At 35.9% G+C, this 27,726-nt stretch overlaps 1 protein-coding gene across 6 annotated transcripts in view; it reads right to left on the reverse strand.

The window, feature by feature from the left end:
• Positions 1-27,726, reverse strand: part of NAA35 (N(alpha)-acetyltransferase 35, NatC auxiliary subunit) — a 116,300-nt gene that overhangs the window by 31,356 nt on the left and 57,218 nt on the right. For 5 of the 6 annotated variants that reach the window (XR_004029302.1, XM_030809289.1, XM_012500767.2 and 2 more), the window contains 11 exons: positions 24,370-24,548; positions 17,331-17,390; positions 13,484-13,590; positions 10,991-11,057; positions 7,787-7,885; positions 7,041-7,219; positions 4,297-4,433; positions 3,405-3,472; positions 2,596-2,736; positions 2,170-2,292; positions 20-100 (listed from right to left, as the gene is read on the reverse strand). Coding sequence is in view for 5 of the 6 variants with exons in the window: in XM_030809289.1 (XP_030665149.1) it covers positions 20-100; positions 2,170-2,292; positions 2,596-2,736; positions 3,405-3,472; positions 4,297-4,433; positions 7,041-7,219; positions 7,787-7,885; positions 10,991-11,057; positions 13,484-13,590; positions 17,331-17,390; positions 24,370-24,548 (1,241 nt within the window). In the remaining variant the exon portion in view is untranslated. The remainder of the gene's footprint in view (positions 1-19; positions 101-2,169; positions 2,293-2,595; positions 2,737-3,404; positions 3,473-4,296; positions 4,434-7,040; positions 7,220-7,786; positions 7,886-10,990; positions 11,058-13,483; positions 13,591-17,330; positions 17,391-24,369; positions 24,549-27,726) is intronic. The other variant, XM_030809292.1, reaches the window with a different exon arrangement.

The raw sequence follows: 27,726 nt of genomic DNA on the forward strand, positions 1-27,726 counted from the left end.
TTTCCCACAATGTACTCACTTTAGATTCCTTTTTGTGTCCTCCTGCCAATAACTTCATAACCACAAAGTTGGGTTTGGCAACCTTTAAAATTCTATTAACCTGAAACATGAACATAAAACTACTGAAACATTAACTTCATAGTCAAAATTTCTCTTTTTCTTTTTTGAGACAGAGTCCTGCTATCAACCCAGGCTGGAGTACAGTGGTAAGAACACGGCTCACTGAAGCCTCAACCTCCTGGCTCAGGCAATCCTCCCACTTCAGCCTCCCAAATGGCTGTGCACCACCACACCCAGCTCATTTTTAAATTTTTGTAGAGACAAGACCTCACTATGTTGCCCAGGCTGGTCTTGAACTCTTGGGTTCAAGCAGTCCTCCCAACCTGGCCTCCCAAAGTGTTGAGATTATAGGCGTGAGCCACTGTGGCCAGTCGAAATTTCTTAATTACAGATACTAATAGGAACTTTGTATAATGGAAGTGTTGATGTTTTATTAAATAAAAGCAATTTAAAATTATATTTCTTTTAATAATACAGAACTTCATTTCAATTAACTCTTAATTGAAATGGCTACCTTATCTTGCTTTCCTGAATAACAAAAAAATTAGGCTGCAAAGTCCTGAAAAGGCAGCATAGCATAGTATTTGGAGCATAGACTCATCTTTGAATAAATGAAGTTTCACTAAATATGTCATCATAGGTAGCTCCTCAAATTTTTAGACTCCCCCTTTATATTTTCTTAGATGGTACATATAATTTTTAAAAAGTGTCTCTCCTATCCCTCTTCCAGGCACTCTGCTTCCCTCCAAGGAAGGAAACAAAACTACCAATTCTGATATTATCTTTATAAAGATATTTTATACTTGCACACATACATATAGGCTTCCTTGCATCCTTTGATTGAAACTGCACCATACTATGCATATTAAACTGCACCTTTCTTTTTAGATTTCTTAAATCATAAGGAGCATTCCATCACAATACATAAAGATCTTCCTCATCCTTCTTAAGCTTCATTCCACTGTGTGAATGTATCATAATTTATCAGTCCCCTGTTGATGGATACTACTGTTACTTCCTACTTTTTGCTATTAGAAATCCTGCTGCAATGAATACTCTTATATTCGTCACTCTCACTTCCTATATGTGTTCATGTCTCTATATAAATCCCAAAAAGCAGAATTGCTGGATCTAAGCATTAATGATTTTTGACAAACACTGCTAAGCTACCCCTCTATGGAAGTGGTCCCAAGATATACTTCCCAAAATAGTATGTACATGTTACAGGTAACTTTTAGAAAATAAATGTATGTCAATAAAATTAGGGATATGGTAAATTATTAAAATACCAAAAGCCTGAAACAATTTTTTTCCAAGTTTATTTTGGTATCTCAGAGTCTTCAAAAGCAGTAGCCTTTATTTTAAATGGTCAAGTGGAATTAAGGTTGTTCGGTGATAACTGACCAGGTCATTTTTCGTATTTATGTAAGACTTAGTTACATTTTAATAATTTTTTTTTTTTTGACATGGAGTTTTGCTCGTCACCCAGGTTGGAGTGCAATGGCGCAATCTCAGCTCCCTGCAACCTCTGCCTCCCGGGTTCAAATGATTCTCCTGCCTCAGCCTCCCCAGTAGCTGGGATTACAGACAGGCATGCACCACACCTGGCTAATTTTTTGTATTGTTAATACAAACGGGGTTTCACCATGTTGGCCAGGCTGATCTCAAACTCCTGACCTCAGGTGATCCACCTGCCTTGGCCTCCCAAAGTGCTGAGATTACAGGTGTGAGCCACCATGCCCGGCCCCTTTAAACTACTGATTAAAACAGAAATGTTTCAATGCTAACATTTTGAGCTATAAATCAGATCAGTCTGGATCTTATGCTCATCCTTCTTACTTTATGATTTTGAGTCATAATTTGTCTTTGCATTGACTTCTAAATTTATACAAAACAGGTATTTACATCACCTCATTCTTAAAATAACTTGAAGTGTGACAAGGTTAGTTTGACAAAACTATCTGAAATCCTTCTCCTTCGCAGAAACATGACAAGTTCTACTCACTAACACTATTAAAGTTCACTTTCATAATGAACTTTCATCCAGCAGTAAGAGATGTTATTTCCTGCCACGCTTTTCCCCTAAAATTACTGTGAATCCAGTCTCACCTCATGGTCTGGGTTAGGAATATTTTCCAATATCATTTTTGCCTGTTGAAAGTGCTTACTAGCTGCCACATACAGTTCAGGAGATTGAGGAGGAGGGCTATATTTATTGAGGTCAGACATTTCCTAAAAAGAAGGGGAAGTATAATTCAAAACACGTTTAATATGAACAACTCTAAAATCCCATTTCTAATTATTAAAGTATTCTACATTTTCTACCCACTCACACACAGACACTGGGGCAAACATTCAGCACATCTCCCTATTTTTTCCTAGGTAATATATAATTCTCAACCCTCATACGCTACCTCATATTATTCTTATAATTTAAATAACTGTTAATGTAACAAGATGGCTAGGTACAAATAGCATCTCTCTAAGAAGGTCTAAGACTAAAGATTTCATAACAATTTCATTGAGCAGGTTCACCTTGAACTGTAAGTAGTGCACTGGCGGTGGGGTCATCACACTGTTGAATGGAGCAAACCTGTGTTCATACCGAACTTGTTCACTATCAAGCTCAAACTTCGGTTTACGTACTTTGCCGTCCATGTCAAATGCTACCATGGTCTAAATGAAAAAGGGAACAAGAAAAAAGATGAACACTCATCAATACAGAATGGAAGACAAGAAACAGCTATTTAAAACCTTCAAGTAAACACTTCTGAAGAAATGAGGACATATATGTCATAAGCACAGGTCCTATTTTCAAACAGAAGTCCATGTTCTGCTTTATGCATTTTAATGTGAGTCACCTCAAATGATTTCCTTGACTGCCAAGTACAACTTAAGAGTTAGTACCCACTGCCTCTTAAAAAGACCTGCTTTTGCTTAAGCCATTCGTTGTGGAGCTCACCCTCTTCCTAATACACTCCTAAAAAACCTAAACTCCATCTTTTCCACGAAGCCTTGCCTGATCATCAATCAGAAGTACTCTCTTCGTTTACTTACTACCTGTCACAGATACATCAACTGGCCTGTCACTAGAGACTTCAAACAAGGACCATATAGAATTGGTATCTCCTGCAATGTACTCAGTACAAAGTGTCTCTCACACATAGCAAGGGTTCAAATGGTTGTTGAAAAAACTAATGATAATAAAGGTAATCTTCAAGCAGACAGGAAGTAAAACAAAGGTGAAATTATAATCTGGAAAGAATCACAGAGAAGAGTTTAAATAAACTATATAATAGGGATATAGCTAAAAGGCAAAAAGAACTTCACTTTCAACAACTTACTTTAAACATTCCAGCACACATGTTCTGATATGCTTGGCTCATTGTGATCTCTCGGCTCAATGGGCGAACTGTAATTAGAAAGAAAAACATAATCTTCCATAATCTTTTCCTCCTCCCTCTTGCATTACTGCAAAAGAAAATCTAATTTTAAAAAATCTTTCAGCTTGTATACTAAATTAAAACTTCAGTGTGTTCCTACAGGTTAAATTTTATTTATGGTCAAAATCTACAAATAAAAAAATATAATAATCATGTCCCCAAATAGCTAATACTATAAAATTCCAGTATAAAGTAATTATAACTTTTCTGAATTTACCAAAGATTTAACCTCTTATATAGGAAACCCATGAATACAGTGATTTAATGACCCATCCAAACTGCTTTAAGTCCTAAGGAAATATGAAGTAGTATTTTATAATACTTGCAGCCATATCTATAGCCTTCCCTAAGTGATCAATAGGGCAGTCCCTTTGAAACAGTTCTCTGTCCTCATGGTTCTTGGGTGATGCCTCAAGGCACTCTGTAACCACCTTTCGGTGCCCACTACCACAGCACAGCTCCAGAACTACTGCCCTCCTGAGCTATCTGGCTCTGTCAATAGGTCAATGGCCTCCTGCTGTCTTGTTCCCTCACCTATATCTTGCACACTCCACGTGGCTACTTCTTGATCAAAGATTCTCTGATACACAGAACAGCAAAGAAACAAAAGCAAGGAAAGGAACCAAAAAGCTTATGTCATTGATACTGGGACTCAGTCTCTACCTTATAGTTTCTGAAAAGAAGAGGAACAAGAACTAAAATATAATGACTAACTTGCGAGTAGCTCTCCATCTATTTATTTGTAGAAGTTAAAGTACACTCTGTTCTTAAGTTTAAAAATAATCCACAGCACCTTTCTTTTTTTTCTTTGTTTTTTTACTACTACGGCCTTTCTGCTGCTCTTCCATTATCCTTTCCTCTGCCATTTGAGAGCCATCGGCACGACTCAATGTTGACATCAACCATGCGTAAAGGAATTCAGAGAGATACCTTAAAAGTTACAAAATGTTAGTTAATGGTAGATGTCTAATCAGACAGCTTTATCAACACATATATTAACAATAGAGATTTCAAATAATGTTTTAGGTCTTTAAAAACAGATCATTCATTAGATAATAGATTAGATCTTACAAGAAATGAACATAAGATTTTCCCTTTCTACATTTTACAACTTTCCAGAAGATTTGATAATTATACATGTACATATGCAAATCAAATGAATGCCCATTAAGTTTTTATTATATCAGAACACAGTTCAGTTCAGTCTATAAATATTTTAATCACAAAGCAAATAAAATCAGAAAAGGATAAAAAATTATTGGCATTATATAAAATCATTCTTAAAAATTAAGAACATTCACATTTACAATTTGAGTTTATTTAGTAAATGAAATATAAAACAGAACATTCTCTACCAGACACTAATTTTTCAGAACTTTAATTAATACTGCTAAGCCAGAAAAGTCTTCAAATCTATGAGATATATATATATATAAATATATATATATTTCATAACATAATAAGACGGCCTATAATTTCATATGGAGAGTAAACAATTCCTAGCCCGGAATTTAAGAAAAACATTTACTGTAGTACCCTTTTATACCATATAACTGAATTTTGTTCCCTGCCACCCTACAAAATGTGAGAGTCCATAACAACTCATATATATTCAAGTGAAGGATTTCTATAGGGAACTGATGGTGCCTTCTACCTTCTGTTTATCTAATCTAGGGACACATGAGTGAAGGGGACAACTAAGATGCAGCCTTTTCTTCTCAAATATCAGGTACCCCAATGATCTTTTATTAAGTGCTTTATCAAAATTAATACACATTTATGTCTAAGAGAGTGCTGATATTCTATACCAATGGTTCTCAAACTGTCATCTCTGGGCCAGCAGCAGTTCACCTGAGAACCAGTTAGAAATGCAAATTATTCGGTCTCACCCTAGAACTAACAGGTCAGGAATTCTAGGAACTTAACCCAAAACTCTGTGTATTAATGCACTTTCCAAGTGATTATGATGCATGTTAAAGAATCACTGTTTTTGCTGATGATTTAAAGAGTCCACATGCTTCAGGGACCGTATGCATGAAAAACAACTAAAGGTTATCTTGGGGAAACGCAGAAGCCCAATCTGTAATTTTGAAATTAAAAAGCAGTTCAAAACCAATTATGAAAAGACCACAAGGTTATTTATGGGCAGAACTAAAGTTCTTTTAACAAGAAAAGAAACAAATCTACTTATGTATATAGACAAATGTGTAATGGAGTATTTATCTGAGTATCATTTATTTGCTGAATTAAGATCCCAATTCTCTGTGCAAAAAAGCATATAAAAATAATATTCTGATCTGATAAATCAAGAACAAAGGTTCCATTAGCTGCTTCAAGCCACAAAAGAAAGAACCTGAGCATGTTCCCCTATAAAAAGGAACAAAAGTAGCCAGCTGCAGTGGTGCACGTCTGTAGTCCCACCTACTTGAGAGGCTGAGGTGGGAAGACTGACAACCCAACAGTTCAGGACCAACCCGGGCAACATGGCAAGACCCCACCTCAAAAAACAGAAACAAAAACAAAACCAGAATTGTCTACTATGAATAACAAAATGTAGTATCCAAAGTAGCTACATAAATACCTGTTATTAAGGATTATTTGGTATTATCTATATAAATGTTGAAGAAGATATAGCAAGGAAAATTATTCTCATATTGCTATAGTTGATGCTCAAATTCAGTTTTCACAGGCAAGAGTTGTCTGTCAAGAGCCTTCATTGCTCATAACAAAATCTACGTCAACAGCATGGAAGAGAATCACTTTCCCTCCCACAGCAGTGACTTCAGAGAATATACAATATCTTAATTACTAAGTAAAATTAAAGTTTAAAAGGTGAACTCTATCAAAGTCTAATATACTAAACCTGAGTGTTTGTGATGAGTAACACAGGTCATTAGTTTAAAATTATGTGCCAGACTGAGAAAAAGATTCAAAATCACTGAATTCATTAACACTCAATCTTATTTTCTATGACAACTTTTACATATGTTCAAATATCCTCTTTTCCAAACATCCTCTTACTAGGTTTATTTTGTCCGCAAGTGAAAGGGAAGAACTACTCTGCCGAAGATCATCTTTTATCAACTCCAAAGCTCCTGAAGTGAATCCTCAGCACCACGGTTTGAAACAGTTATGCTCCCAGTAATCATCTTGATCATGATTTCTTCCAAGAAGAAAGACCTGATTCCAATTTGATGTTTAACTGTTAAGTACATCCACAGCTAGTGCCACCAAATTCAGGGCAAAATGTGTTGATTTTTCTCCATAGGAGCAAATAAATGATCTTCAATTAATCCATTTACTTTGGAGCCATTTTTTTGTTAATTTTTACATAAATATTTGGAAAAATACACTCATGCAATATTATAGCACTTAAAGATATTCAAGATGATCTAGCTCTAATTTTCAAATTTTTCCAACTGTCCCACAACTAAAGATAAAATATACTAAATGAAAAAGTACCCTGAAATTAACTCTGAATTCTCAGATCTTATCCATTGCACCCACCACCAATTTTAACTCAAACTGTGCTCTTACCAATATATGTAATAGTATTCGTGCATACTGTAGAGTTCCAATTCAAAGCCACTTAGAAGGTACTGTATCATAATGCGAAGGTTATGGTAAAGGACCCAGGTACCTAAACAGGCCAAATGTTGCCTTTGGGGTTCCTGTTTCAACAGCATGGTGTGAAGCGCTGCATCAACCTTCTCTGCCTATTAAAATAAAATGTCATAAACTGTGTTCATTTTGTTTTCTTAAGGTAATGAGAGAACTTTAAAAAAACATACAGCTAAAAAGAATATGAGCAGAAAATTTAAATCTGACCACCCAAAGAAACATTTTTAAATGCATTTTTAGTTAGGTTTACATTTGAAGTTCTCATTTCACAATGGTTAACATTTACCTAAACATGCCTTAAACCAAAAAGACATCAATTTTCAAGGACAAAAATATAAATAATACACTTCAGATCTTATCAATATTGCTGCTGCACACAAATTTAAAATATATTATTTTTTATAATGTAAGCTTGCAAAACTATCATTTTATACATATTTCATAATTCCTATTATCAAAGAAATATTTAAGATGTCTATCAGTTTTGATTATTGTTCTGCTTCATTTTGTAAACGTTGATGTAAGAAACTGTTATATTTTAAGTGAAAAGTGGATCATGTTGAAAAAGTAGTCAAAATATTGTTCTGAAGAATTGTTTTTAAAAATCTGGACAAAGTGTGTGAATCATTTAATTTTAGAAGAGAGGGGAACCTGGCTCTTACCTCATCCTGCAAGGTAGCAAATTCCTCAAGAATATGACCAAGCTTATCTCTCTGTCGAGCCCTGTTATGTCCATGGATCTGAATAAGACTACAGAATGGCTGCAATACACATATAATTTGTCAACTGTAAATATGAAATTTCCTAGTACCAAAGAAACTTAACATTCCAAGTTCATAATCTGGTTTAAAGGAGAAAAATGCTGTGTATATAAGAATTATGTCTATGTATACTTTTAATTTTACATAGGTGTTTAAGGAACTCAACACCAGAATTTATCAATAACTGGAAAAAACAGCTTCATGTGAAACTTGCTTTCATATGGTAAAAATAGCTTCCTTCGATCTTTATTTCACGAGGACAATTTCTTTCCTGCTTGAGTCAAAAGCCAATGTTCAAGGCTGACATTCCTTTGCTGCTATGAATATATCAGAATGCCTAATAATTATATAGCTTAAGAAGAGCTAATAGCCATAAACCTTGACTATAGTTCTTTATTCCTGCTTTCTCCATAAGGTGTTCTCATCTAAAATACTATGTAACATTCCACTAACCAGGCAAGAGACAGGGATTAGTTAAGTGTGAGTTAGAAGATTCTCAAAGTATAATACTGTTTTATATTTGCATACTTTGACAGATATTCTTTCATTTGATCAATAACTACCCTGTAAGAGGTCAGAGAAGATATACGCATTTTACTCTTTAAAGAGTGGAAAGTTGGGTCGGGCACGGTGGCTCACCCCTATAATCCCAGCGCTTTGGGAGGCCAAGGCGGGTGGATCATGAGGTCAACAGTTCAAGACCAGCCTGGCCAAGATGGTGAAACCCCGTCTCTAATAAAAATACAAAAATTAGCTGGGCATGGTGGCAGGTGCCTGTAACCCCAGCTACACAGGAGGCTGAAGCAGAGAATTGCTTGAACCTGGGAGGCGGAGGTTGCAGTGAGCGGAGATCGCGCCACTGCACTCCAGCCTGGGCAACAGAGTGAGACTTCATTTAAAAAAAAAAAAAAAAAAAAAGGAAGCTTATAAAAAAGTGATATGCCTGATAAAATATTAATGATAAAAACGAAATGAAATCTGGTCTATTGTTTTTTCTTTCCCCATACCATGCTGCCTTTCTCTATAGTATATATATTATATATTATATATAATATACTGTATACTATATATTATATATAATATATGTTATATATAATACCTATACGTTATATAATATATAGTATGTTATATATTATGTATTATATATTACATATAATACATATTTAGGAACTGGAAGTAAATATATATAATATATAATATACAAATATATAATATATATCATATAAATATATATTAATATATAATATAAATTAATATATATATTATATATTATATTATATAATTAAATATATAATATATTATATAAATAATATATCATATAAATATAATTATATAATATATAATATATATTATATTAAATATATTATATTATATAAATATATATATTAAATATATAATATATATTATATAAATATATATTAAATATATAATATATATATTTTATATATAATATATATTTAGTAACTCCAAGTAGACCCAAAAAAGCTGCCTGTTAGAGTTCTCTAAGAGAAATACATCTAATTAAATAAAAATGAAGCTGGGTGCGGTGGCTCATGCCTGTAAATTCTAGCACTTTGGGAGGCCAAGGCGGGTGGACTTGAGCTCAGGAGTTTGAGACCAGCCTGGCTAACAGGGTGAACCTGTCTCCACAAAAAATACAAAAAAATTAGCCAGGTGTGGTGCCGTGAGCCTGTAGTCTCCACTACTACGAATGCTGAGGTAGGAGGATTGCTTGAGCCTGAGGGTAGAGGTTGCAGTGAGCCAAGATCACTGCACTCCAGCCTGGGCAACAGAGGGAGACCCTGTCTCAAAAATAAATAAATAGATATTTTTAAAAATTAAATAAAAATGAATAATTCAACTCACTACAAGATTTGCATTTTTTCCTAATTTCTTGAGATGAAAACAATTTGTGATCTCATTTAAATTAATTTTAATTTTTTTTTTTTTTTTGAGACAGAGTTTTGCTCTTGTTGCCCAGGCTGGAGTGCAATGGCATGATCTCTACTCACTGCAACCTCCGCCTTCCGGGTTCAAGCAATTCTCCTGCCCCAGCCTCCTGATTAGCTGGGATTACAGGCATGCGCTGCCACGCTCAGCTAATTTTGTATTTTCAGTAGAGACAGGGTTTTTCCATGGTGGTCAGGCTGGTCTCGAACTCCCGACCTCAGGTGATCCACCTGCCTCGGCCTCCCAAACTGCTGGGATTACAGGCACACGCCACCACGCCCAGCTAATTTTGTATTTTCAGTAGAGACAGGGTTTTTCCGTGTTGGTCAGGCTGGTCTCGAACTCCCGACCTCAGGTGATCCACCTGCCTTGGCCTCCCAAACTGCTGGGATTACAGGCGTAAGCCACCATGCCCAGCCAATAATTTTAATTGTATTATAACTCAGTTCATTAATATAATACAAAGATAAGTGTACAAGGATGTTAAAAATATTCAAAGGTTAAAAAAAAAAAAAAGGAAAAAAGTTTTTATGCCCATTCACAAAAAATTTTGAGGAAGCAACTGCTGTTTTCCCAGTTGAGAGTCATAACATTCCCTATCTATGGTCCCCACAGGCTGCAGTGGGAGGTCATCCAAGGCTGCCTCTGTAGCTAATAACTTATCAGAAGACCTTAGGATATAAAACCATCTACTCAAGTGTTAGGAGGAGAGAGTTTTTATTTATTCACTGAAAGTAAATAAGAAATATTAGATGAAAAAAAGCACAAAGACACTGAAGGAATTACAGTCCAGCAATTTATTATTATGATTATTATTATTATTATTTTGAGACAAAGTCTCACTCTGTCGCCCAGGCTGCAGTGCAGTGGCACGATCTTGGCTCACTGAAACCTCCTGGGTTCAGGCGATTTTCCCACCTCAGGCTCCTGAGTAGCTGGGACTACAGGCGTGCGCCACCACACGCTAATTTTTGTATTTTTAGTAGAGACAAGGTTTCACTATGTTGGCCAGGCTGGTCTCAAACTCCTGACCTCAGGTGATCCACCCGCCTCAGCCTCCCAAAGTGCTGGGATTACAGGTGTGAGCCACCATGCCTGGCCACAGCCCATGATTTTTAAAGTACCCATTATGACAATCCAAATTGTAGCTCTTACCCGAACACAGTGAGTAACAAAGGAGTCGATACAGTCCTTAGCCTGGTGATTATTATATAGGTAGCACCTGCAAGATAATAGTCACATCATTAAAATCTATTCGGCCCAAACAAAAGCAGCAGCAATTACTGCAGATGCTACCAAATGACAGAGAAGGTGAATAAAAGAGAAAATGGAACCGATTCCTAAGTTAAAGAATGCCAGTATTAGATTAAGAAACATTTTACAATTATTATGTAATTCACACAATAAATTTGTGATATTTCCTATAGGTCTATATTCCTATAGACCTATATTTGACCTAAATTTGTGATATTCCTATAGATCTATATTTGAACGATCAGAGTTGGATCCAGTAACATCAAATTAGCAAGGAGAAAAGGAAAAGTCCAAAGCCCTACTTTTTCATGACCCTACTTCAGTGTCACATATTTTCCTACAATTGATTTCCTCATGGACTGTGCTCATAATCGTAATTACAAAGAAAATACTATACAGGATCCTAATTTTTTCTGTATCCCCACTCCTCACCATTGTTTATAAATCACCTATACCTCCCTCTGGCACCTCATCTCTTCTCACAAAGTGGTTTCCTTTACGGTGTTCCTTATCTCTGATTAACAGAGCCAAGGTCACACAATGGAAAAGACAGTGCACCCAGCACCCAGGAGAACGAAAAAGGTGAACACCTGGAACAGGCAGTTGGTGAAATGAGAAGTGCTGAAGGTTCATTACGTCTTTAACCCTAAAGCAATAAAATTACTTGAGATTAAAATAAAGCACTTTAAAAAGGCTCTCTCAATCTAAAAATGATTATTTTCAAATTAAAAAATTCAGTAGAAGAAATACATTCATTAGTAGCCTTGAAGATCAAGAGGAAGAACTTTCTCACAACACAGCAAAAATAACAAGGAGATGAATGTCATGAGGCATAGGTAAGGGAGCTCTAGAAGACCTAGTATGCTAGGAGCTCTAAAAAAGGAAAAATCAAAACAGATGAAGGTGAAGCAATAAATTAGTAGTAACAGGGACAAATGATCTCACTGAAAACTTGAGTCTTTAATGACTGAATTCCAGATAGCACTAGCTGAAAATCACACATGAATATTCTGGTAAAACTTCTGAACTCCTAAAATAAAGAGAAACTCATCAACGCTTCAGAAGAAGTTTCAAATCACTTACAAAGGAAAAGAGGATTCTCATCTATAACACTGAAAGTTTTAAAACAGTGGAACAGCTAGACTACCACACAATAAACTTTTCCATATATACGATTATCATTATTTGTGGTAGTTATGTTCCATAAAGTTTCTGAAGATACTAAATTAGACTATTAAATCATTGCTAACATGGGAAATAAAGGGTTAGATTCCTATAAGTCTCTGGTCACAACATTTCCATGCACTGATCAATGCATAACCTTGTTTTATGTGTATTTCTGTTTAAGACACCTTATTTAATGGATTAATATACTGTTGATTTATTAACATCAAACTCATGACCCAATAGCATATACCAAATGTGAACAGGCTGAATTCTGCTTTCAAAAGATTTGAGCTAACAAAAATTACACCACCATGTAAAAGAAGCATATTAGGCCGGTGCAGTGGCTCAAGCCTATAATCCCAGCACTTTTGGGAGGCCAAGGTGGGCAGATCACTTGAGGTCAGGGTTTGAGACCAGCCTGGCCAACATAGTGAAAGCCCATCTCTACTAAAAATACAAAAATTAGCTGGGCATGGTGACATGCACTCGTGATCTCAGCTACTCAGGAGGCTGATGCGGGAGAATCTCTTGAACCTGGGAGGCGGAGGTTGCAGTAAGCTGAGATGATGCCACTACACTCCAGCCTGAGCAACATTATATACATGCAAATATTTCAAAATCCAAAAACATCAGAAATCTAAAACACCTCTGGTCCAAAGCATTTTGGATAAAAGATACTCAACATTTATTATGAAATATTTGGCAGCCATTACATATAATTAATTAGATCTACCATGAAGTAATGTGATAGAAAGCCATCCTGTATCTTTCAGCGGAAAAAGATACACTTTGTTAAGTGTATCTTTTTTTTTTAACAAAGTGTAAGTGCTTTGTTAAGAAATGACGACTCCTTTCTTCCCTTCCCCGATGGAAAAGTCTGACATTTCTGAGAATGCCAACTTTCAAATGATAATTCTTTCTGCATGCAATCCTTTCAGCCTCTGATGGCAGCATGTTTTCGGGGCAGTGCCTCTACTAGGGCAAAGTTTAAGGACTTACACTGGAGACAAAAAACTTAGAGGAGTTATCAGAAATTTTGTCAACCTCATAAAAACCTTAGTTTTAATCTAAACAATGTGGCAGAGATCAATTAATTTTAACACGAATAAGTTACTTTTACATGGAGATTTGGTCCCAATTTTGATACTTTGGCTACAAAGAAGGAGTACAAAGAAGTTGGGCTTTTAAAGGAGCACATACAACTCTAAAATGTCTTACAATACTTACTTGGGGGAAAGCACCGGAGGACTGACAAAAGACCGAAGTGCATCTTTCACCATGTCTTGCATGAGATGAGTTCCAAAGACCTTTTTGTTATCCACCAGGAAAGTGGTCTTAAAACAAATGTTATATATTAGTTATGGTGTCACGCACAGAGTTGTCATTACTGTAAAATGAATATACTTATAAATACCACAGACCATGCAAGTGATTAAAATATAAAAAGTTTGTGAAAATTTTTTATAAATTGTCTCCACAATAAGTGTTATTAATCCTTATTGAAGGTGAATTCTGATGTAGAATAAAAAATATACAGAAATAAAAACCTCCCAAGAGTAGTAATATTAAAATAGTCAAAATAAACTGACTAATCTGATTATGTCAAATGAGCTAATGTATTAAAAAATGCTTCATAAACTATGAAACAGTAAATGGCTATAAATGTTATTTGATAATCCTACGTTTACTTCTAATGAATGTTTTGTAACATATACAAATATTTTAAATATTTTTTCATGTTCATTTCTGAACATGAAAAAATTTAAAACAACTTGCATTTAATAATTTGTTTTAATTTCATTTCCTTCCCTTAACAATCCACTGTATTTTAATATTTAATATACCATACCTTGATTTCCTAATACTGTTTTTAAATTTTAAAATTTACATGTTTGTTGTACAGTTATAAGTCTAACAAAAGCATAGTTTTTCAAATCAGTCTCACAATCAAGATACAGAACAACCTGTATCACCTGTATCACCCTAAAAACATTCCCTCATGTGATCCCTTTGTGGTCAAACGCTCCTCCCGCCCCAAACCCCTGGCAACCACTGATCTGTTCTCCAACTCTATCAGTTTTGCCATTTCCAGAATGTCATTAAAATGAAATCATATAGTCTTTTGAGTCCAGCTTCTTTTACCCAGCATAATGCAGTTGAGATTCATTGGCATTGTTAAGTGTATCATGCTTCATTTTCTTTTTGTTTCTCAGTAGTATTTCACTGTGCATGTACCACAGTACGTTTATCCACTGACGAGCTCAAGAACATTTGGGTTGTCTGTTTTTGATGATCATGAACAAACAGCTCTACACATTTGCAGAGGTTTCAAGAAGAATGTCAAATTTCACTTCCCTTAGGCAATCAACCAGGAGTGTGAGCTACATGTTTAATTTATAAGAACGTGCCACGCTATTTTCCAAAGCAGCTGAACCACATTACTTTCCTATCACCAAATACATCCTCGCCAGCGCTTGGTATTACCAGATTTTTTTTTTTTTTTTTTTTTTGAGACGGGGTCTCGCTCTGTTGCCCAGGCTGGAGTGCAGTGGTGCGATCTTGGCTTACTGCAACCTCTGCCTCCTAGGTTCAAGCAATTCTCTGCCTCAGCCTCCCGAGTAGCTGGGATTACAGGTGCCTGCCACCATGCCGGGCTAATTTTTGTATTTTTAGTACAGATGGGGTTTCACTATCTTGGCCAGGCTGATCTTGAACTTCTGACCTCGTGATCCACCCACCTCCGCCTCCCAAAGTGCTGGGATTACAGGCGTGAGCCACCGCACCTAGCCAGATTTTTTTTTAAAGATATTCTGAAAGGTCAATAGTATTTCTATGGTTTAATTTGCATTTCCCTAATATTTACCATGTTGGATTTGAATATTTAATATACTGAATATTGTTGAATATTAATCATATTAGATTTGCACCTAAGTATTTCATTTTTTTGTTATTGTAAATAGTTCGGTTTTTAAAATTCTGATCTCCCATTGTTCATTTCAAGTATATAGAATTACAACTGCTTTCTGTATAATGACTTCATATCCTATAACCTCATTAAATTCACTAATCAGTTCTAGGAACTTCCTTGTAAATTCCATGGGCATTCTACATGGAGAATCATGTCGTCTCTAAATAGACAATATTTTTTCTTCCTTTCCAAATCTGTGTGCCATTTCTTTTTCTTGCTTTATTGCACTAGATAAGATTTCCAATGTTCAGTAAGAGCGAAGTAGGCATCTTTGCCTTCTTCCCATTCTTGAAGGAAACCATTTAGTCTTTCATCATTAAGTATGATGAGATAAGTTAGCTGTAGGGTATTTTTGTATATGTCCTTTATCAGGTTTAGGAAGCTCTCTTCTGTATCTAGTTTTGCTAACAGTTTCAAATCATGAATGGATGTTGAATTTTGTCAAATTTTTTTTGTGAATCTACTAAGACTTTAGATAATATGGTATATTATGCTGACCAATTTTCAACTGGTGAACCAGGCTTGATTCTTAGGATAAATCTTATTTGGTCATAGATCATATTTTGGTGTATTACCTCTTTTTATATATTGCTGAATTTATTAATAATTTATTGAAATTTTTACATCTGTGTTCATGGAATAAGATTTTTACATCTGTGTTCAAGGAATAAGATTTTTACATCTGTGTTCATGAGGAAACTATGGTCTATAGTTTTCCACATTTGTAAAGTTGGTTTGGTTTTGATAGAGTAAATTCTGGCTCATATGAGTGTTCTTGCCTCTTTTATTTCCTGGAAGACACTGCATAGAGCTCGCCTGGAGTTTGCATTGTTAGGTTTTTAACCATAAGTTCAATTTATTTAATAGATAAGAGATTATTCAAATTATCTGTTTCTTCTTGAGTTTTGGTAGTCTGTATCTACATTTAAAGGAATAGGTCCATTTTATCTGCTTTTGTATTTATGGACAGAGTTGTATATCCCATTACTATCCTTTTAATGTTTACAGAGTCTGTAATGATACCCCTTCTTTCATTCTTGATATTAGTCATTTTTATCTTTCTCTTATTATGCCTCATTAGAGGTTCATCGACTTCATGAATATTTTCAAAGAATGAACTTTGGGTTGCACTGATTTTCTCCATTGTTTTTCTGTTCCATATTTTACTAATTTCTGCTCATTATTTCCTTCCTTCTGTTTATTTTAATATGCTCTTCTTTTTCTGGTTTCATACAGTGGTAGCTTAAATTACTAACCGTAGTTTTTTTTTTTTTTTTGACAGGGTCTCACTCTGTTGCCCAAGCTGGAATGCAGTGGTGGGATCACAGCTCACTGCAGCCTGGACTTCCCAGGTTCAAGCGATCCTCCAACCTGTAATCCTAGCACTTTGGGAAGCTGAGACGGGTGGATCACCTGAGGTCGGGCGTTTGAGACCAGCCTGGCCAACATGGTGAAACCCCGTCTCTACCAAAAATACAAAAATTAGCTAGGCATGGTAGTGTGCACCTGTAATCCCAGCTGCTTGGTAGGCTGAGGCACAAGAATCACTTGAACCCGGGAGGCAGAGATTGCAGTGAGCCAAGAGCATGCCACTGCACTCCAGCCTGGGCAACAGAGTGAGACTATCTCAAAACAAAAACAAAACAAAAAAACATTCAATGCTACAAATTTCCTTCTAAGCACTGCTTTATTTGTATCTCACAGATTTGGGTATATTTTAATTTTCGTTCAGTTCAAAATATTTTTGAACTCCCCTCAAGACCTCTGTCTTCGACCCATGTGTTACTTACAAGTTGTTTAGTTTCAAAATATTTGGAGATTTTCCTGGATATCATTCTCTTGTTGGTTACTAGTTTAATTCTAAAATGATAAGAAAGATACTTTGTAGGAATTTGATTGTTTTTAAATTACTGAGGTTTGTTTTATGACCTAGGATATGACCTTGATGGATGTCTAATGCTTAAAGTTAATACTTCAATTAAAAAAAAAATACACAACACTAACTGGAAAATCCTTTAAAAGCATCTACCTTTTGTTCAATCAATCAATAAAACAATGTCAATACACATATAATGTTTAAATATTTTGATACTAAGTGGAACTTACTTGTAACAGAGATCTTGAAAGAACACATGGTGACTGTTCACTAAATTCACAGAAAAAATCCTAATAGATATATAAAGAAAAAGCAATGTCATTAATAGATTAAATAAAAGCTAAAAATACTTCATCATAGAGTGTAATTTTTAGTAGGCCTTCTGGAAATGACATAGTACCAGAGTTAAAATATGACAAATAAAGGTCATTTCTATAGAAATTATTTAATTGTATAAAAGGGACAATGGATAACTCTAGACTCTAAAAAATTTTCTTAAAAAAACTGACCAATCATAGAATTGTGTGGATACCAATATTAAATTTGTCTACCATAAAAATACCAATAATAATTTACTAAGTCATGGCAGAACTTTAGTTCCTATTTCACAGAAATAAATTCCAAGTAACCAAGTCAACTGGATGCACATTACTGATTGTTGCTGACTATAGGGAAAGACCAAAAGATACAGGTTTTTGAGCAAGAGTCTACCAAGTGATCAACAAGCCTAAGTGTCACCAAAGCTTCAACACCAAAAGTACCTCACTAACATACCCCATTTTGAAACCAGAGACAAGAAGTCAGCTTCAAATAAAGACCCTACAGAGAGCCTCGGCCCAGTGAAAATATCCAAAAAAGAAGTCTATTGACTGTAGTCAATCTACACTGCAGTTAAAGGAACACCCACACACAGAGATGAGAAAGAACCAATGCAAGAACTATGGTAAATCAAATGGGCAGAGTGTCATATGTCCTCCAAATGACTGCACCAGTTCTCCAACATGAGTTCTTCACCAGGCTGAACTGGCTGGAATGACAGAAATAGAATTCAGAATATAGACAGGACCAAAGATCATAGAGATTCAGGAGGACAGCAAAACCCAATCCAAGAAAAATAAGAATAATAAAGTGATACAGGAGCTGAAGGATAAAATAGCTGGCATAAAAAAGAACCTAAAAGGTCTGACAGAGCTGAATAATACAAGAATTTCACTATGCAATCACAAGTATTAACAGCAAAATAAACCGAGGTGAGGACGGAATCTCAGAACTTGAAGACTGGTTCTCTGAAATAAGAAAGTCAGATAAAAATAAAGAAAAAAGAAGAAAAACCTCTGAGAAGTATGGGATTACGGAAACAAGCCAACTTTGAATCACTGGCATCCCTGAAAGGCAGGGGGAGAAAGCAAACATCTTGGAAAATATATTTCTGGGTACTGTTCGTGAAAACTTCCCCAACCTTGCTAGAGAAGCCAACATTCAAATCCAGGACATACAGAGAAGTCCTGCAAGATTCTACACAAGCAGATCATCCCCAAAACATAAAATCTTCAGGTTTTCCAAAGCCAAAATGAAACAAATGTTAAAGGCAGCCATAAAGAAAGGGCAAGTAATCTAAAAAGGGATCCCCATCAGGCTAAAAGGAAATCTCTCAGCTGAAACCCTACAAGAAGAGATTGGGGGCCTATATTCAACATTCTTTTAAAAATCTTCAACCAAGAATTTCATATCCCACCAAACTAAGCTTCTTAAGTGAAGGGGAAATAAGATCCTTTTCAAATAAGCAAATGTTGAGGGACTTCATTACCACCAGTCCTACCTTACAAGAGGATCTTGAAAGAAGCACTAAATATAGAAAGGAAGGCCTACCACCAGCTAATACAAAAACACACTTAAACACACAGACTAGTGTCACTATAAAGCAACCACAAAAACAAGCCAACATAATAACCAGCTAACACCATAATGACAGGATCAAATCCACACATATCATACTAACCTGAATGTAAACAGGCTAAATGGCCCACTTAAAAAACACAGAGTGACAAGCTGGATAAAAAAGCAAGACGTACTGATGTGCTGTCTTCAAGAGACTCATCTCACACATAATGACACTCACAGGCTCAAAATAAAGGGATGGAGGAAAATCTTCCAAGCAAATGGAAAACAGAAAAAAGCAGGGGTTGCGATCCTAATTTCAGACAAAACAGATTTCACACCAAAAAAGACAAGGAAAGGTATTACATAAGGGTAAAGGGTTCAATTCAACAAGAAAACCTAACTATCCTAAATATATATGCACCCAGATTCCTAAAGCAAGTTCTCAGAGACCTACAAAGAGACATAGACTCCCACATAATAACAGTGGGAGACTTCAACACTCCAATGACAGTATTAGATGGATCATCGAGACAAAAAATTAACAAAGATATTCAGGACCTAAACTCAGCACTGGACCAAATGGATTTGATAGACCTTTACAGAATTCTCCACCCCAAAACAACAGAATATACATCTTTCTCATCACCACATGGCACATACTCTAATATGGACCACATAATTGGACATAAAACAATACTCAACAAATGTAAAAGAACTGAAGTCATACCAAACATACTCTTGGACCACAGCGTAACAAAAATAAAAGTCAACACAATGAAAATCGCTCAAAACCATGCAATTACATGTGAATTAAACAACATACTCCTGAATGGCTTTTGGGTAAATAATGAAATTAAGGCAGAAATCAAGAAGTTCTTTGAAAATAATGAGAACAAAGATACAACATACCAAAATCTCTAGGACACAGCTAAGGCAGTGTTAAGAACGAAATTCATAGCATGTAATGTCCACATCAAAAAGTTAGAAAGATCTCAAACAACCTAACTTCACAACTGAAAGAATCAGAGAAACCAAGAACAAAAAAAATACCCAAGCTAGTAGAAGGCAAGGACTAACAAAAATCAGAGTTGAACTGAGAGAAATCAAGACATGAAAACCCATGCAAAAGATCAACACCTCTTGCAATTAGTTTTTTGAAAAAAATAAAATAGGCCACCAGCTAGACTAAGAAGAAATGGGAGAAGATCCAAATAAACACAATTAGAAACGATGAAGGGAATGTTACTACTGACCCCAAAGAAATAAAAACAATCATCAGAAACTACTATAAACATCTCTACAAACTAGAAAACCTAGAAGAGATGGATAAATTCCTGGACACATACACCCTCCCAAGACTGAGCCAGGAAGAAATTGATTCCCTGAACAGAACAATAATGAGCTCCAAAACTGAATCAGTAACAAATAACCTACCAACCAAAAAAAAAGGCCAGGACCTGATGGATTCACAGGTGAATTCTACCAGATGTACGAAGAGCTGGTACCATTCCTACAGAAACTATTGCAAAAAACTGAGGAGGGACTTCTCCCCAACTCCTTCTATGAGGCTAGCATCATCTTGATACCAAAACCTGGTAGAGACCCAACAAAAAAAGACGACTTCGGGCCAATATCTTTGATGAGTATCAATGCAAAAATCCTCAACAAAGTACTTGCAAATCAAACCCAGCAGCACATCAAAAAGCTAATTCACCATGATCAAGTAGGCTGCATCCCTGGGATGCAAGGTTGGTTCAATATACAAAAAAATCAATTAATGTAATTCATCACATAAACAGAACTAAAGACAAAAATCACATGATTATCTCAATAGATGGAGAAAAGCCTTTTGATAAAATTTAACATCCCTTCATGTTACACTCTCAATAAACTAGGTATTGAAGGACCACACCTCAAAACAGTAAGAGCCCGAGGCAGGCCGAGTGTTTATTTATATAACAAACCTTCACATGTACCCCCAAATGTAAAATTTTTTTTAAAGAAATTTATCTAAAAAATGAAAAGATATGGGTTTATATGTAGACATAAAACCAGATGACAAAATACACTGAAATGCTAACATCTACAGAGTGTGGGACAGCAGTTATTTATCATCTTCACAGTTCTCTGCATCTTCCAAATTTTATAGTTAAATAATAATGTATGTATTTTAATATTTGGACTTGGATTTGTTAAGGATAACTATTTGGGCTTGGGATAGCAGCTCTTCAGAAACCAAAATCAGAATAAATGCCTATTCAGGCATCCAACTGATCAAGCTCTTTATTAAGAAATCCTGCAGCTTGCTGAGAAAAGTCTAAAGGATCACTGACAATACCTCAGCTACCTACCCTTGGATAGAACCAATGTGGGTCCCCCAAAGGTACCTGGAATGGGCCATGGTTTCCTCAGAGGGCTCAGTGAAACTGACTGACAATAATGGCAGACAACTTAGCCTTCAATATCAGGAGCCTGTCACAACCCAAGTCAGCCCTGTTGCTTACTAAAAAAATTATTTTAAAGTCCATTTGCTTAACAATACAACTATATACATTAAAAGCATTAAGTAAAACAACTATATACATTAAAAGCATATTACCTTATGGTTGACACGGGTTTATAGGTTGATTTTACTTAAAGACCTTGCAATTAATCTAGTGAACACAAATGTATATCCATGTAACAATTAAGATCAAAAAAGTCAATGTGGCAGAAGAGAGTAAGAAAATATCTATTCTCATTCCAGATATGCTACTATAGTCATCTAATTTGGTTACTTTAGAACCTCTGAACCTTAGTTTGTTTAGCTGTAAAACTGTCTATGATCTTTTTCCTAGGAACTTTTAAAATTCTGATTCTTATGTCAGAATAAGAGCAATCTAATAAGAAAGCAAATGCAACAGAAGGTATTAAAGGCATAACCAGTGAAAGTTTTACTAAGGAATGAAGACAAGCTGGGTTTTAATGACAAAGAATTAATAGAAGGAAAAATAAAGAACATAAACAAAAGCACAAATCTTTACTATCAACTATTTCCCAGAGACTGCTGCTAAATGCTGGGAGTATAAACTATATACTGTGTGATCTCAAGGAACACAGGTACAGAGGCAACCAGCAACCAAAGGGGAAGATTTCACAGAGAAAATGACATGGGGCTGGCAATTCCACACCTCAGTGTGTAAGGTAACAACACTCAAACGCTTTGCTATGCCACAGATGTTACTGTACTTATGTCCTAACAACAACAGTACTGTCTTGCACATTTTCTACCTTTCCTACCAACCTTACATGTGCTACTATAATCATACCAATTAAAAAGCTTTTCTGCTGTCAGTGGGTACAGGAGAGAAAAACAAAAAGCAACAAAAAAAAAGCTCCATCTCTGAATGTTCTTAAAATGAGCCTTGTTTTTCCATATTTTAATCCATAAAAAATATTAATCCAAAATATGATAGTTGACAATGTACCTAGCAGCTTCATTTTTTAGGAATTTATCTTAAGGGGAAAGGAAGCATATAATAAAAAGAGTTACCTATAAATATGTTCACCTTAGTATTGTTGGTTAACACTGAAAATGACCTAAATGTAATTTAATATGAATGAAATTTAAAAAACTGTAATATATGCTTAAAATGGACTACCACACAGCCATTAAAATAACGTAGAATTTGTCATGTATTTGTTGACATGAAAAGGAAGATGTTCATGATACAGAGACAAGCAATTTTAAAAAGTGGGTTACCAAACACCATGACCCCATTTTTACATGTAAAACTACATACACACTTAAGGCCGGGCACAGTGGCTCACGCCTGTAATCCCAGCATTTTGGGAGGCCAAGGCGGGTGGATCACGAGGTCAGGAGATCAAGACCATCCTGGCTAAGACGATGAAACCCTGTTTCTACTAAAAATACAAAAAATTAGCTGGGTGTGGTGGCGGAAGCCTGTAGTCCCAGCTACTCGGGACGCTGAGGCAGGAGAACGGCGTGAACCTGGGAGGTGGAGCTTGCAATGAGCCAAGATCGTGCCACTGCACTCCAGCCTGGGCGACAGAGCGAGACTCCGTCTCAAAAAATATATATATACACGCACACACACACACACGTATGTATGTATGTGTATACCAGCATATATATACACATTTATATGTTTTGAAGACAGAATCCAGAGTTCAATCCCCACTCTTAAAACTAAGGTGAGGCCAAGCACACTGGCCCATGCCTATAATCCTGGCACTTTCAGAGGCCAAGATGGAAGGATTGCTTGAGCCCAAGAGTTCGAGACCAGCCTGGTCAGCATGGTGAGACCTTGTCTCCACAATAAATAAAAATTTAAAAATTGACCAGGTGCAGTGACTCACACCTGTAATCTCAGCAGTTTGGGAGGCCGAAGCAGGTGGATCGCTTGAGCTCAGGAGTTAGAGACCAGCCTGGGCAAAATGGTGAAACCCTGTCTCTACCAAAAATACAAAAAATTAGCCATGCATGGTAGCACGCGCTTGCAGTCCCAGCTACTTGGGAGGCTAATGTGGAATGATAGCTTGAGTCTGGCAGGTGGAGGCTGCAGGGAGCTGAGATCACACCACTGCACTCCAGCCTGGGCAACAGAGGGAAACCCCCTATCAAAAAAAAAAAAAAAATTAGCCAAGTCTAGTGGCATGTGTCTTCCCCAGCTACTTGGGAGGCTGAAGCGGGAGGATCACTTGACCTCAAAAGTTCAAGGCTAGCCAGAGCATGGTAGCTCACATCTGCAATCCCAGCATTTTGGGAGGCAGAAGTGGGAGGACTGCCTGAACCCAGGAGTTCAACACCAGCCTGGGTAACACAGTGAGACCCCATCTCTACGAAAGTAATGATTATACTAAAATATTGTTGGGCATGGTGGCACACGCCTGTGGTCCCAGCTTCTTGGGAGGTTGAGAGGCCGAGAAGGTCAAGGCTGCAGTGAGCTGAGATCATGCCACTGCACTCCAACAGAGGTGACAGATCAAGGCCCCCATCTCCAAAAAAAAAAAAAAAGGTTCAAGTTCGCTTTGAGCCAAGATCACATCACTGTACTCCAGCCTAGACAATAGAGTGAGATCCTATCTCAAAACAAATCTTGGATAAATTAACTAACCTTTCAACATCAGCTTCTTAATCTCTAAAATAGTGTAAAAGCTTTTGAGGATTAAATAGAATGTATGTAGGTATAATATTTATGAACCACTTAATCCTCTAGCTGTCACAGAAAATAGACAAAGAGTAGTATTTACCCTTGGTCAATGTCTATAAAGCAATCAACTATTTTGTTGTTAAACCAAAGTTACCACATAAATATGTACAATTATTATGTATCAATTTTTTTTAAATGGAAGTTACATTCTGAAACAGAGATTTGTACTTACCAGGATACAATGTAAATTTGTTAAATTCACAACCTCACAGACAGTTTTTATTCTATCTATTAATCTTGCAAAATAGTTCACCATTTCTTCCCTTTTAATTATTTTTGCATATCGAGGGAAGGTAGGTGGAAGTAGCCTCTGGTTCACAAGGGGTTCAAAACCCATCATAATTGGATGATCTAAAAAGAAAAAAATGAAAGTAAAATTGTTCAACATTTCTCTGAATTTTAAACTGCAAATGTTATTAAATATAAAAATGCCAGTTTAAAAAGCTTTTTCAAACAAATTCTAACCACAAAATCCTCTAAATAGATTTTATAATTTAGAATGTATCTATATATATACATTTTTAAAAAACTAAGTAAGTAGATTTAATAACCTAAAACTACCTCCTACCTACATGGTGGTGATAGTGGTGATGGAGGGGAGTTTCTATGTCAAAACGAACTTGAAGAAAAAGCTCCAAGGATAAAATAGGGTCAGTATATTCTTTCAAAACAGAAGAAATGATACATTAACCATGAGATTGTGAAGAAAGGTAAAATGGGAACACAAATAATGTAAGCTTCTCTTCCTCTCAATTACTAAACAGTAGAATCCATTCAAACTTAGCTACATAATAATCCTGAATAGCAGAGCAGAGCAGCACAGCCCTCAACCCTCAATGAGCCCGAAATGCATTTGGTACAGAAATATAATTACAGAAATCCAGAATATTTTAAAGACAGTATTGTAAGACACCTAAGGGTGAGTTCCTCTTTCTTCTGTCCACTGGTGATCTCACTTTTCACACTACTGCATAGCTCCAAACTAAGTCTTTCTCAACTTGAAATCTAAAATGAGGGAGTATATCGCTAAAATGATAAATGAATAAGAATTTTTTATTCAAAGCTCTCCTGCTAGTCTACAAACTGGCCACACAACCTAAGAAAAAATATGGTTTCAGATGCCAATGAAAGATAAAATTAAAGCTGAATAGCTGTTGTTATTACGAATTAAAAGCAAGACTGACAACCATATTATAATGCCTCTGAGATATACACCATAATTGTTCTTTAGGACCATGCAAATAAAGATGTTCTCAAGGTTCTTAGTCTTTTTCCTCTTCTCCGTATTTTCTCCTTAAGCAACTGGTTGATGTTACTTATTCCAATAAAAATTGTGATTTAAATGATTCCAGACTAACATCTTTAGCCCACAATCCTTCTTAGTTCCAAATCCCATCTCAAATAATTAAAAAATTAAAAATAAAATGCTAAAAATCACTTAGTACAAGAGGGCCAAATAAAATTATCTTCCCTTCAACTAGCACTCTCTTAAAATAATAAAGTATAACTGATATTTTCAAAACATTATGATACATGGGTTTAAACTGTTGAGGTACTACAATTCCTGTTAGGTCACTGGTCTTCATTATTAATAACAGAAAAGTATTACCAACAGCACATGGTCATTACATAATAATTTTTTCTTTTTTAAAAACTGATGTATGATAGTTGTATGTATTTTTGTGGTATATGTGATATTTTGATACATGTACACAATGTGTAATAATCAAATCAGGGTAATTAGGATATCTGTCACTTCAAATGTTTCTCTCTTCTTTGTACTAGTAACATTCCAATTCTCTGCTAGCTATTATTCTGAAATATACAACAAAATATTAACTATAGTCTCCCCTCTGTACTATCAAATAATAGAACATATTTCATCTATCTAACTGTATTTTTGTACCCATTAACCAACTTCTCTTTACCTTCCCCTTCCCCCTGGATAAAAGATTTATGGTAACAAGTACTTTGGTTTTACTGAGCAAAGTAAGTTATTCTAAAAGTAAATTAGATGTCAAAATTAAAGATCTGGAAATGTATTAGTCAAGAGAGACACTGTATTATTTATTCGACATATCTTTCCCGAGTTACATAGGCAATTTATAGTCAGGTTTATTAAAATAACGAGTTTTGGCTGCCCTTAAGTTGGAAGGAATTCTGGAAAACAAAATAAAAGCTGCTGAGCTTTGGTTATGTTATTCTGCACTTCTTGGCTATTTTATTTCCTTTTACAAAAAGTTGTAGAATTATACTAAGCCAGACACAAAAGGACAAGCATTGCATAATATCACTTGTATGAGGGACCTAGAACAGTGAAATTCAGAGACAGAATAATGGCCGTGAAGGTTTGTGGGGAGGAGGGAACTGGGAGTTCATGTTTTAGGGGTAGAGTTCCAGTTTAGGAACATAAAAAAGTTCTGGAGACAGTGGTGATAGTTGCACAGCAACGTGGATGTAATTAATGCTAGTGAATTGTATGCTTAAAATGGTTAAAATGGTAAGCTTTATGTTTTATTTAACCAAAATGTTACAAAATAGTATTAAACTACAACTGTTAAACTCAAGGCATGGCCTCAATAAATATTATACCCTAGTCATTAGTGAGAGTAACCTAGGATGTCATATCACACAAATCTACGTATCTAATACTTTTTAGCGTATATTTTTAAACAGGTAAAACCCAGTCACTACAAAAAAAAAAAAAAAAAACAATTAGCCGGGTGTCCTGGCTCATGTGTGGTCCCAGCTACTGGGGAGGCTGAGATGGGAGGATCGCTTGAGCACAGGAGGTTGAGGCTGTAGTGAGCCGTGACTGCATCATTGCATTCCAGCCTGGGTGACAGAGTGAGACCCTATCTAATAGATGCAAAGGGTTTTTTGAAAATCTCATTCTTACCACTGAGTTTAAGGGAAAAAAAGCCATCCACTTGTGATACCTGGTTTATCTCTTGAGAAATAACCACGACTACAAGTTTCTTCCATGTGTGGGAGAAACTTCCCTTTTCTAATTTTACTGAGGCACAATTCACATACAATACAAACATTAAATGTACAGTTCAATGGTCTGAAAAATATGTACAACCATGTAACTACCACAATCAACAAAAAGAACGTTTTTACAACCCCAAAAGGTTTTTTTTGTGCAATTTCCCAGTCTATCACTCCAATGCTCAGTAACCAAGGAACTTCTTCCTGTCCCTATAGATTAGTCTTTCCTAGCCGGACATAGTGGCTCACGCCTGTAATCACAGCATTTTGGGAGGCCAAGGTGGGCAGATCACTTGAGGGAGTTCAAGACCAGCCTGGCCAACAGGGTGAAACCCCGTCTCTACTAAAAACACAAAAATTAGCCAGGGGTGGTGGTGTATGCCTGTAATCCCAGCTACCCAGGAGGCTGAGGTGGGAGAATCGTTTGAACCTGGCAGGCAAAGGTTGCAGTAAGCTTAGATTGCACCACTGCACCCCAGCCTGGGTGACAGAGTGAGACTCAGTCTCAAAAAAAAGATTAGCCTTTCCTACTTTTAAA

The sequence above is a fragment of the Nomascus leucogenys genome, chromosome 1a (genome assembly GCF_006542625.1).
Source record: "Nomascus leucogenys isolate Asia chromosome 1a, Asia_NLE_v1, whole genome shotgun sequence".
Lineage (NCBI taxonomy): Eukaryota > Metazoa > Chordata > Mammalia > Primates > Hylobatidae > Nomascus > Nomascus leucogenys.